Source organism: Drosophila busckii, chromosome 2R (assembly GCF_011750605.1).
Source record: "Drosophila busckii strain San Diego stock center, stock number 13000-0081.31 chromosome 2R, ASM1175060v1, whole genome shotgun sequence".
In the NCBI taxonomy this organism is placed as follows: Eukaryota; Metazoa; Arthropoda; class Insecta; order Diptera; family Drosophilidae; genus Drosophila; species Drosophila busckii.
In genome coordinates this window covers 3017875-3031058 of record NC_046605.1, presented here as the reverse complement: position 1 = coordinate 3031058, position 13184 = coordinate 3017875, and the positions used below count along the sequence as shown (strand labels likewise).

Sequence of the window (13184 nt, the reverse complement as noted above, 5' to 3'; positions counted from 1 at the left end):
TATTTGAGAAAATTGTAACTTGGTTTCTAGCAGTGCACTTGCTTTTTGCGCCCACTGTTAAACTAAGGCGTCGTTAGGCTGCAGCAGTCAATGTTCGACGTGTAACAAGCTTCAGTTTGTGTGCATTGTTTAACTTTTGGCTTGGCCAAAATGCCAAATGCGGACAGTTTGAGAAGCACTTGAGCGGCAAAGTTGAAACAAACATTGTATGGCATTGTTGACTATGTTTTTGCTATTTATAGTTAGGCGCTGCGGGTAGTCCCATATGCCTTGCATATCATTTGAAGTTATTGGAAGTTGTGTTTAGAAGTCAATAGCCATCGCCAGAGAAGTCATGTAACTTCTAAAAAGTAAAAAGCCAACATATGCATAATTATTAAATTAAATAACATAATAGAGCATGACTCACAATGGCCTTTACTGTGGGCATTTGAATAAATTCCCAAAAGATCGTTCGATAGGCTTACATGGTTAGATTTACAAGCCAGTTGACCATCAATGTTTCGAGTTCTCTCTGCTGGCTCGTCTATTGGAAATAGGCAAATGTGTCACGATATTGAGGCGTTCAATGGTTTTTCAATTATTGGGTCAATATTATGTGTGGAGAATATTAAACAGCCTGAAAGCAAAAACCAACAAAAAGTGTATTCACTCACATCGAACTGTAATGCTCACTTAATTAATGGAGCCTAGTACAGCGTCAACGGCAGAGGAGAGCGAACGATTCTATCTACCTTATGCGGATTAGAGTAAGCATGCTGGAAATGCACCACTACTCTTGCCCAAGCGCAAAAGGGGACAAGTATATAAAATTAATTAAATAAAAGTATTTTCATATGATAGCCGCTGGAGCGTTGCGAACCAACGAACAACCGCAGATGCGTGCCTGGCGGTTTAGCGCACGCAACCAAAATAGCCGTCGTTCTATCTGTGTCTAATTCCCAACTGGATTCGTTCTTTTTATCAGCAAGCAGTTTTGCACTGCTTTGTTAGTCTTTCATTATTTTGCCTTGGCATAATTTGAAATTTTTTAAGCATTTCCTGTTGTTGCTGTTACTATTCATTAATTAATCAGCGTTTTTTAACTTATCGCCTATGCAGCAGACAGTTTCGACAGCCGTCAACACACGCGCCAACGCCTTCTCGTTCTCGTGTGCAATAGTTAACGACAATTATATGCTTTGTAGGCATTGGCATAAATGTCGAAAACAAGGTGTGAGAAATCCAAGTACGAGCAACGTTAGCTGCAGGGCAAGCACAAGCTATATCAATCTATGTATGCAACTCCCATGTAGGCGTTCAAAACTCTTGGGGCGCCTCTTAAGTCTTTTTTAACAGACTGCATAAACTATGCCTGATAAAAGTTTTCAACACTGCTGCAGCAATTGCGTTTGAAATATTGCGCTATGATATTTCAATTTTCAATTAGTGGCAAAAATGTGTTTCTTTTTTTTTGCTTCATTGTTGCTGCAGCAGACATTGTGGGTCAAAAGTGCCAGGCATATGACGCATGCGCAGCTTGCAGCTGGAAGCTATTTTCCTATTGTTGTTGTCAGTTTTTAAGGTGCCCACGCGCTGCCATGTGTTGAAGCCGCAAACTCAATTTACAATGTACAAATTTATATTATGAAAGCTGCCAGCTCCAAAAAAAAATTAACAAAATGAAGCTCAACGAGCAATTGAGTTCATCGAAAATTATGTCAATAATTACGTGCAGTTTTGTTACAATTTGTATTTATTTAATAATAAAGAGAGTGTTGGCAACAAGTGGCCATTGTAAAGGCGGAAATTAGGGTGCCTTTGCGATTGTCGTTTGAATTGAATATTTAAATTTAACAGCCCTTAGTAAAGTAATCAACACTTGCAAGAAATCGATCATTTGTTAAGCTTACGCCTTGAAAATTTTCTAACACTGTGAATTTATCGAAATGAAGGATCGCTGCTCTAGCAAATTAAGAAAATACAGTTTTGCCCTAAAATAATGTGATTTTGAATAAATTGTGACAAATGTTTGCTTGCGGCAAGGCATGTGTATACATAATTTACTATTATTTGTTTATTACAATTTATAAACAATTAGTTGCCATGATGTTGAATTTTTGCGTATTTCATGGCTAAGTGTTGCCGCAGGCGCCTGTCAATAGACTAAAAAGCAACAAATATTGTTTAATATACTTTAATTGCTTGACATATTAAACCGAATTAATGTTGACCTTGTTTATTGTATTTTGCAGATACCAGCAGCTATTATTTCCCCTCACAAAATCGCTTTGTGCCATCCTCCGGCAACTTTCCGCGTCAGCAGACATTGAATGGATTTCGTGGTGGCAGCAGCAGCGGCTCTGTAGCTGGCTTCTCACCTGCACCTGACTCATATCAGGAGCAGTTGCTGTTCATAGCCAATGAGAATACCAACAAGCAGGCCGCCAGCAGCTCGTCGTTTGGCACTCCTTTTGGAGCCAATGCACAATTTGCGGTAAGTTTCGTATTTCCAAAAGCCAAAATTAACTTGCCAAGCCAAATACGATATGCAAATGCAATAGCGACGAGGGGGCAAGCAACCTGTTGCAAATTGTAGCAGTTGTTGTTTGGCTGGCTTGCGGCAATTAAGTAACTTGTCGGTGGCGCTGCCGTCTGGACACGCAAAGTTGTGGCAATCAACGCCAAAATAGAAACACTACAACGAAATCAAATCAAATTCATAAATTACCACATGCTACACACATATAGATATGTATAACAGTATGCTGTTGCCACATGCCACCGCTATATATAGAGATATATATAATTTGATTAAAGCGGCTTGCAACATGCGCGTCAATAAGAATTGCTGCAGCTAGAGCTGAACGCGTGACACGACTGCGCACTATAATTAAAGCTGTCTACAAAATATTTAAATTAAATATTTTTAGCGTTTGTTCAATGGGCTGCCTAATAACTAGGAAATGTCAGTCGTGCCAGCGACGAAAGCAGGAAGCACAGGCTGCGGCAATAATTTCTACGTTTCAATACGTAGCGCCCACAACACGATTGTTACACCCACTGCCAGTCTACCTGCCTGCCTGCCCCCTAACTTATAGTTAGACCCCCCACCACTCTGCAAGCGGCACGCGGCTGGCTTCCTTTATGCATGCCTCACGCAATGTAAATCGAATTACAGACAAAAGCAACGCCAAGCAAATCAAAAGCCACTGGCCACTGGTCAAAGCTGTAGGCATATTTTTTACTTTCACTTGGGCCAAAAGGCAAAGCACAAATACCAATGCATTTGCCTTGCTTCTAATTGAAAAATACTGTTTAATCATATTGTTTATTAACAGACAGAGCAAGTCTTTTGCATGAGCTTGCATTTTCCAGAGCTGCAAGCAGACTAATTGAAATGCCATGTCTGAGTCTCTAGAGGTTTATATTTATGCTCTGTGTCAGCGCCCAGCATGGGCTCGTGCTCTTGCTCTTGGCCTACAACTTTACAGGCGTTTCACACTTGTTGCATTTGCATTTGTAATGTTGATTTGTCTAATGGCCAAGACGCTGTGAAAACTCAATTAACTTTTCCCAAGACTAACTTGATTTAATGGCTGACATGTTACAGCTCTTAAGCTGTCTAAAACTAAAGTTTAGCAATCGCAAAACATTTCTTAGATTTGCATATTTATAGTGAGCTATTTTCTTATGTAACACGGGTGGCAACAAATATTTATTTTTAAAATATTTATTTGTCAGCTTTATTTCTCACAGTGTACAGTGCCCATAAAGCAGATTGAATTATGATTGCCTTAAATATTTATTTACAAATATTTTTTGTTTCGGCTTATGTTTGTTTAAAGTGAAAGCCAAAGCCTAAACTGCGCGCCCGCTCTCTCTCTCTCCGTCTCGCTCTTTCGAGTCATGCAATACGTGCGCTGCTTTCATAGTTTCATCATTATGCCTAATGCTATATTGACAAGCGACTAAAAGACCTGACCAATCATCTTTCACCCACACGCTTTGACAATTATACAGCCTTCACCCCCTACCTATCCCACCCACTTTAGGGCGTTATTTAGCCAATTAATAACTGCTTATCAGACTAAAACTTGTGGCTTACAAAGGCGCTCGCATTTCTCCAACTAATTGCAAGAGAAATTCGTTAAAGCTCGCAGACTCGGGGAAGTGGGGGCTGTTATCTCTTTCTAGGCAATGCTCTGATGCGTTGCCAGCGTCAAGAAGCGGAAAACAGCAAATGCATTGAAAATGCGCCTTTTAGCAACAAAACTTGCGTTTTGTATGCAATTTGTTTAACAGAGCAAAACTGCAGCTACTACTGCCGCTCTCCCCCCTCTCCCCGCTCTCGGCACACTCTTGGAGCTGCAGCACTTTCAAACCCAAAACAAAGTAATAATGCATAATAACAACATGTACTTAGCGTGCCAACTGACAGCGATTGCAGTAATTAGTCAAGACCCTCGAATTCCGATTCCAATTCTCCCCCAATACGTATTTCGAATTTTCAAAACGACCTTGATACACTTCAATCAAGCCACAACAGCAGTTTCATTTTAGTTTTTTTGTTCATAATTTTTGATCGATTTCTATTGTTATGCTTGGGCTTTCAATTTCTGTTTCATTTGCAATCAACATTGTTGTCAGTTCTCTGCCATTCGCTGTCTTAAGCGCTTTGGCATTGCCCACAACACGCCTCGCCGCCTCCTCCTGAAGTGGAGCCGTCCGTCAGGTGTTGTGCCCATTGCTGAGGGTTCAGTTTAACTGCATTATTTTGACAAGCAATTGATCTCTAGTCGCTCCGTGTCAACTTATATTGATATGGGCTCACATCGCAGCTAAGTCCAAGCCTAGCAGCCAGCTTATGTCACCTTGCGAGATTTTCTATATCTATATTTATAGCTTAAGCTGCGCATTAAAGCACCTTCTGCTTAAGATAATCCAATTAAATTGTTCACAGTGCGTTAATATGCAGATATACATAACATGGAAAGATCTATGTCAAGTCTAAAACTTGCATAACACCATCAAAACTTCAACGATAGCAAGCTGACTGAATATTTAAGTTTGTATCTATATTTTTATTATAATGTCTATCAATTTCCAATACAGTATTTATCTCTTTTTAAATATAATAATAATTCAAGGCATTACAATTTGTAGCTTGTTAAATTTGTGTTGTTTCTTCAAATTTAAAGCCCACTTTTAATTGCTTTTTTCGTTTATTTTGTTTTTGAGGTCTAGGCTTTTTTTTATAATTTATGACTTCATTTAGAAACAATTAATTACAAGTGCGCGACTAATTAATTTACTAACTTGTCTGTTGTTGTTCGTCATTTATTTATTATTTTGTTTCTTGTCGTTGCTTCCCACAGAAACCGAATCGTCAAGCGGCGTCTGACTATTACGATATCTCGCCACGCCCCTTTGGTGTGCCCGTCAGCAACGCTGGCGCAACGTCCGCCGTATCCGCGGCGCCAACCAACAGCTTTACACGCTCCAAGGCGATACGCAACGGCAACTTGGGGAATAATCTAAGCGGTGGCTTCCATCCGCAGTCACAGTCGCAGTCGCAGCGCGTGAATGTGCCACACCAGCAGACGCAGTTCCTGGCGCACTTCAGCGAACCAACGGTAAGTGCTGCAGGCGTCTGCAAGGGAAATAAGTGAAAGACAGAGAGAGTTGGCAAAAGCAAAAGGAAACAAAGCATTGCATAATACATTTAAATAAGAAAAAAAATAACAACAGCAAACAATTGGCCATGCTCTGATTTGGCCAATATTGCTGTTAGCTACGCTCACTCTCTTGGCTGCTGCTCTCAGGCAAATGTTTAAAACATACAACTTCAAAATAACAAAAATAACAGCAGAACCAGTTCAGGCTTAAGTATATTTTTTTTAAAACCGCAGGCCAAAAAACAGCAACAAATCGAAAAATACATTTTTTACCTTTCACTCGAATCGAATTTTTTCGTTGAGTTAAGCAATAGGAATTAGAGCATATTAAGCAGCTTTAAATAATGTTGAACAATTTTTGAGGAAATATTTATTTAACAAATGTTAAGTATTTAGTTATTTAATTGAATCTGAACACTTTTTATTAATTGCCACAATTTGTGGAGTCATTTATGAAAACGAAAGCGTTTAAATATATATATAATCAGCTCACGATAAAAACATTAGCAACCCACCAGCGAAAATGCGTTCACTTTTGGCCCATGTGGGAGTCTCTTAAAGTAATTTGTTGAAAATCACACAATAAAATGAGCAGACCACACACAAATTGTGTGATTACCCATAACAATTATTAAAGCAGACGCCACTCTCATTGCTTTGGCATTAAAGATCAACGTGGGCTGAGCTTCAGAAGCTGCAACCTCTTTTATTATTTTTTTTTGCCAGTCTTGACAATCTTGCAACGCGGCAAATATCATCATGCCACACTCAATAGGCACGATATACAACGCAGTTGCTTGGGCAGCACGTTTACAACCTGCCTTCACTTTAGTAATACAAAAAAAAAGGCATATTAAATAAATAGCAGCGCATAAATTATAAACAACCAAATGGGAACAGTGTCTGACTGCAGATTTTTGCACAAAACGCTTTAGACAAATTTTGAGCAGAAGACACTACTAATGCAATATGTAGAGTTCACACGCAAGACAATTGACAGACGAACCGCAGAGATTGTGTTTTTTGTTAGGGGTACAATCAGCGAAGAGGCGGAGAGGCTGAGCCATGTTGAAACTGTAACAGTTTCCCATGACGATGTGGATAATATGTGTGTGCATGTGACCACAAAGCTAAAGATGAAACTTTATGGAGGCTGAGAATCAACTAAGTAACAATATTCCATTTAATAATATTGTAAAATGTGAGCAAGCCGAATCAAAAGAATTTAGCAGTTGTCGCATTTTTAAATTTGAACTTAACAGCCCTTAATAAAGTAAGCTTACTCTTTCAAAGTTTTCTAACACTGCATATTTATCGATAGGTCGCAAAAAGGATCGCTGTTCAAGCTCATTAAATAAATACCAATTTGACCTTAAATAAATACTTAAATACTTACTCATTTGCAGAACGACAAGCGCTTGTCTTCAAATAATGCTGCAGTGCGTCCCTTTGGCAACGGTGGCTTTTCACCAACGCGCACGCGTACTCTGGCCACGCCCGCTGCTGCTGCTCCAGAGGAAGCCACCTCCCAAGCTACCTCCTATCGCCTGCGCAATCGCTTCCAGCCCTCCACATCCACTTCCAGCACCACATCTACAACCACGGGCAACAGCGCTGAGGTCTCCAGCAAACGCTACAATCGCTTTGGCAGCAATCGTGCAAGCGCTAATAAATACAGCAGCACCACCACCAGCTCCACCACAGAGCGTGCCAGCTTTGGACGCAAACCCAGTCCCAGACGTCCAGTGTTTATAAGTCGTGAAGTCAATGAGCCTATAAGCAATGTCAGCAAGCGGCCGTTTAATTATAACAGCGCTAGATTGAAGCTGCCGCGACCCACAGCCAGCACCACAAGCACTACTGAAAGCCAGGAGCAGCAGGAGACTAGCGTGGAGCAATACGAAGATGATGTGGAGGAAGAGGAGCTGAAGCAAAGCGCTGAAGTGGAGCAAACTGAGGCGGTGAGTCTAGAGAAGCTACCACTGCAGCTGGAGTCCATAACAAACAAGGCGGAAACTCAGCAGACAACTAGTGAGGAGGCTACGCTCAGCACCAGCAGCGAAGGCAGCACTGAAGAGACGCAGACAGACTCTTCGGAGGCCACTGATTATACGCTGGAGACAACGCTGCCCAATTTGACGCATGAGTATGAATATAGCGAAGAGCAGGAGCAGGCAACTACAGCCAGTGTAGCCAAGGAGCAGGATACAACAGCGCAGCAAGAGCAAACTGAGCTAGAGAAGCTGACGACCAGCACAGAGCAGACAGTGGAGCCAACAACGGAGGGCAAGTCTAAGGAGGAGCAGCATGAAGAAAAGCAGCAGCCAGAACATGAAGACAAATCTAAGGAGCAGATTAAGGAGGAGCAGCATGAAGAAAAGCAGCAGCATGAAGAGAAGCAGCAGCCAGAGCAAGAAGCCAGCAAAGAACACAAGCATGCGGATGAAGAGTATAATGCAGAAGAAGGTGAAGGTAAGTAGTAATATATACCAAGTATAAGATCTAAACTAATTATGCTGCTTACCAGGTGATGAGGAGTACGAATACGATGAGGAGGAAGAGGAAGACGAGACAGAACATTCTTCTGAGAGCACAGAGAGTCACAAAGAGTCGACAGCTGCCAGCACAGAGTCGCATCACAGTCATGAGCATGATGAGAACGAACGTGAGATTATCTCTGTGGTGACCACAAAGAGCGTAGTCAATGGCTCCACAGCATTCCCATCGCCTGTAACGCCCAGCACTCTAGCTAGCACACCTATTAGCAGTCAAGCGGCGCCAGAGCTAGAGCAGGAACCCACTGAAGTCAGCAGCAGCGTTGTAGAGACTACACCCATGCCTATGGATAACATACCTAATGTCACCGAGAGCTATGTTGTGGTAGCTTCTATACAAACCAGTCGCAGCATCAATGGCGCACGCTTTTTGCCCTTCCCCGCCATAGAGCAAGAAGAGACCAAGCAAACATTGTCCGAACTAGAGCGCAAGGTGCACTCCAAGCAACAGCAGCAGAAGCTGAGTGAAAGCAGCGAAGAGCCAACGAGCAGCAGCAGCAGCAGCACCACGGAGTCCTCAGCTACATCAGCTGTGGGCGCCTCCACTGAAAGCATCATAGACAAACTAGATCGCGTGCAGTCGGAGCTGAGCAGCGGCGTTTTGTCTGGCAAATATGCCATTATTAGCCAAATGGATTCAACAACAACTGCCACCAGCTTGAGCACTGCTTCCGGCAAATTCGTGCCGCATATACGCAAGTTCCAGCCACATCGCACCACTTCGACGCCACACACCACAAGCAGCAGCCACAGCGGCAAGCTTAAGCTGCAGCATTTTGATGAAAGCGAAATGGATGAGCTGGCTGGACTGCTGCCTGTGGGCTTCAAGCCCAAGTCAAGCTATAAGAATCGCAAGATTACAACCACCACTAGCACCACAACTGCGCCTGAGACCATTAAGAAGCCAGCGCGTAACTCTACCATAAGCAGAAGCTTTAAGAACGGTGTGGTTAGCGTGCAGGATGTTAACTTGGCTGGTCTACTGCCCAAGGGCTATAAGGCGCCTAGAACTACCACAACCACTAGCAGCACCACTGAGAGCACTACACCCAGCAGCAAGCCGGCAAGTCCTTTGGAAAGTCTATTTAGTGAAATCAAGTTTGATGACAGTCTAGCTGCCTTGCTGCCCAAGGATTACACGACGCCCAAGCCTGCAAGCAGCAGCACCACACACAAATCTCCCGCTGTGGCAGTGCCTTTTGATGATTTAAGCAAGTTCTTACCACCAGGCTACAAGGCGCCAAAGGAGCAGACCATTGCACCCGTCAAAGTTACCGATATAAGCAGCTTGTTGCCAGCAGACTTTAAGCTCAATAGCACCACTAACGAAAAACCTGCAGTTAGCAGCGAAAGCGATGAGCTGTTAGCATCACTGCTGCCACCTGGCTACAAGTCCAAGTCGAAGCCAGTGCATCCTGCCAGCACCAGCAAGCCACAAGCAACAGCAGCTACAACTGTAAACAGCAGCAGCAGCACTGCTAGCAGCAACGACAGCAGCTCCAATAGCGGCCTTAAGGTAGTCTTTCCCAAAGGCTTCCATAAGCGTCTGGGTTCACATCGTTTGACTACGCCGCATACGCCAGTGGAAGGCGCTTCAGAAAACGCTGCCAACGCCTCACCCGCTGTGGTGATTAAGAAGGGACCACCCGTGCGCATTACCACAGAGTTTACAGGCTGGCCCACACCACCCACAACGCCACTTTCCATAGACAAACTGCATGCGCAAACTATAAACTTTGAGGATCTGCTAACAGCGCCAGCTAGCACCAGCACCACCACAACCACCACAACGACAACAACTACAACTACAACAATGAAACCCACCAAGCCTGGTCACTGCACTGCCGACTGCGATTTGGAGGCGACCATTAAGATTATAGATGGCGTTGCATGGAAGCCAGAGCTGCTGGATCACAATACGCTCGAGTGGAAGAATCTAGCGCATGAGCTGGAGGCACAGGTGAGTACACTAAACACAGCAGCAGGCACACTCTCTAATACTCTCTTATATGCAGCTCAATGAGGTTTACTCCACTGCACCGCAGCTGAGCAAGTGGTACAAGAAAGTGCGCATTGATAGCTTCAGCCAGGGCAGCGTGCTAGTGGATTATTATGTAGAGCTGGGCAATATTACGCAGGATGTGGATACACTGGAGATTAAGCAGCTGTTCCATGATGCTTTGACCAAGCCGGCTACGCCCATGCTGCCCGATAAGGATGCACAAGAGAATGAAACAGACAGCGTGTCTGCACCACAGGAAGAGCATCTAGTCAAGCCCAGCTATCAAATGGGCAAATTTATTATTGATCCAGTGGCAACAGAGTTTAGTGGTAAGTCTGGAATTAAAGCGACAAATCATGCAATTAATAATTTGTTTTTACAGTTATTGCCAAGAATCAGCACACCAATGTGGAATACGCTGAGGACGATTTGCTCATACCCCAGTGGGCCATTGTAGTCATTGTCATTGGCGTTGGCTCGCTGGTCTTTGTCGTCATCTTTGGTGTCACTGTGGTAAGTATTTCTTGCTAGCCTAAACTGCATCTACTAATACTTACTGTATTGCAGCTACTAAATCGCCAGAAGCGTGCGAAGAAGACGCCCATACCACTGACCAATGACATGCTAAACGAGCTGAAGGTTAATCATATGGGCGGTGCCGACAACTATGGCGTGGATGACTTTTACAACATAGACGATCCCTGGAATGATACCAAGCAGCCCATAAAGCCCAAGGTAAGCAGCTACGCTTATCAAACTTGCCTGCATTTGCTAATTAACTTCTCCTCTTTTGCAGCGCTTTACCAACTCCATGCATGGCAGCAATAGCTCCAATATCTACGACAGCTGGCGCTCGACGCGTCAACCTCATAGCGGCGGCGGTGACTATTTATATGACCAACAGCCAAACTATTCGCAGAAGGGCGATTCGTTGAAGCGTCCGCATCATCATCATCATCACCATCAGCAGTATCCTGTACATCAGCAGCCGCAAGCTTATGGCCATCAGTATCCAGATGCTTTTGCCGATGCTCATCAGATGTACAGCTATAATAATCATGCGAGTAGAACGCGCTATTCTCGCGACTATGATCCGGACTTTTAGTTAATTCATTTTGTAGGCTTAATAATTTGCAAATATATTTTTGTAACTTATAATTAAGCTGAGCAATCGAATATCACTGTTCAGTCTTACACTAGATTTTAAGGCAGAAAATCTTATTATTTATCTATTGTCACTGCTATTAGCTAAGCTTTCCAATCGTATTTATCACTGCCTTCGTTTAATGCTCTCTGTGCTCTTTTATTCTTTTGTTTCTAATCTAATGGAAATACTCGTTGTTTATATGTATGTAGAAGCTCTTACTTATGGCGCTTCCAGAAAGTAAATAGTCATGCATTCTTAGTTAATCTTAGCTTGTAAATATATTATAGAATTATTTAATATAACGGGACTCTTAATACCATACTAAATGTCTATGATTTAGACTGCGAATAAAAAAAGAATTCTATTATTAATATTGTTTTTAATGAGACACATTCACTTTCTTGTCGAGTTGTTTAAACGCCAACAGTCCATGCACTACTGACCTGCAACTGGCCTTACTTGCTGCCTTACCTGCCAACCACTCACACATGTCAGCCGATCGAGAGCCGATCGCTTTGTTGCTGAGAGAGCACATCGTACGATTGTGGGTGGGCTTGGGAGGTAGGCTGCCTCAGACTTAACACACTTGTTCTCACAGCATTAAAACCACGTATTATCGTGCATGTTTGTATTGAATAAAATGTTCTTGTTTAAATAACAATCAGAATAGCAAATGATTACAGGTAAAGAGACCAAAAGGCTATCTTTATACAAAATTAAGAATATTTTATAAAAAAAATAAAAAAGTAATTGTATGCCGAAACCCGGGATTGAACCGGGGACCTTTAGATCTTCAGTCTAACGCTCTCCCAACTGAGCTATTTCGGCACATGCTTACCGTTAGCCCAATGACCAACTGGTTAAAAGTCACCTGCAAAAGCTACAAAACGGTTTGTGCATTTGCTAAATTTTTGTATGCACTGCTCAACACTGTTATATTTTGTAGGAAAAGAACGTATACGTTTTGTCGTTAAAAGCTTAACGGTAATAATAATAATAAATAAGTTCAGTAGATTTTTTTATTTTCATTAAAAAAAATAAACAATAATGTTTCTTTTTGCAAAAATAAACAAAAAAGTTATTGAGTGCCGAAACCCGGGATTGAACCGGGGACAGTCTAACGCTCTCCCAACTGAGCTATTTCGGCTGTTGATATGGCGCTGCCCAATGAATGTTTTGATTCTACTGTAATCAAAAGAACAAAACTTGAGTGCAGTAATTTACTGCAAAAAGGAAATTAAGTTCCTTTTGTAAAAATTTACGCAAACTTTCTATTTTAGATGCAATCGGTTTAAGTAAAAAAAAATTTCAATAATATTTTTTCAATAAATTGCAAAAAAGTTATTCATTGCCGAAACCCGGGATTGAACCGGGGACCTTTAGATCTTCAGTCTAACGCTCTCCCAACTGAGCTATTTCGGCGCATGTCCCTTTGCCGTTCTAAATGGGCTTTTCTCCAGGCAATGCAATTTTATCACCATATGCCAATTTCTTATCAATAACAAATCGCCCCACCTTATTGTTAAAATAACAAATGCAATATGTAAAATGTTCTCGTATTTATTTTTAATTATTCCTTGCCTTAATCTCAATTGGTTGTCACACCCTAGAGCTCTCTAAAGCTAAAAAGTTAACGTTTGATTTGTGTGGGTTTGATGTTCTTATTTTGCTTTTTGGGATCTATGCTAGGCTTATGTTAAAAACTTTCCCAATCTTGTAAAATCAATGTCATAAAAATTTGTCATACAAGGGGAGGGGAATAGATTTGCTTAAACAACTATCAATTGTTACAATTTAATTCAAAGACAGTTAAAAATTTTTGC

General features: G+C 42.1%; 1 protein-coding gene and 2 non-coding genes across 3 annotated transcripts in view; 1 reads left to right on the top strand and 2 right to left on the bottom strand.

Annotated features, from left to right (window-relative positions):
* LOC108596994 (mucin-5AC) overlaps positions 1-11705 on the top strand; it is a 28471-nt gene extending 16766 nt beyond the window's left edge. Inside the window, exons 2-9 of the mRNA XM_017983264.1 lie at positions 2235-2476; positions 5358-5615; positions 7064-8129; positions 8185-10172; positions 10228-10543; positions 10597-10727; positions 10782-10949; positions 11011-11705. Of these exons, the coding sequence (XP_017838753.1) occupies positions 2235-2476; positions 5358-5615; positions 7064-8129; positions 8185-10172; positions 10228-10543; positions 10597-10727; positions 10782-10949; positions 11011-11319 (4478 nt within the window). The 3' untranslated portion in view covers positions 11320-11705. The remainder of the gene's footprint in view (positions 1-2234; positions 2477-5357; positions 5616-7063; positions 8130-8184; positions 10173-10227; positions 10544-10596; positions 10728-10781; positions 10950-11010) is intronic.
* A 411-nt stretch (positions 11706-12116) lies between these two features.
* On the bottom strand, positions 12117-12189 carry Trnaf-gaa. The gene has a single exon. It is a non-coding gene; the product is annotated as a tRNA-Phe (tRNA).
* A 521-nt stretch (positions 12190-12710) lies between these two features.
* Trnaf-gaa lies at positions 12711-12783 on the bottom strand. The gene has a single exon. It is a non-coding gene; the product is annotated as a tRNA-Phe (tRNA).
* Positions 12784-13184: the final 401 nt, after the last annotated feature.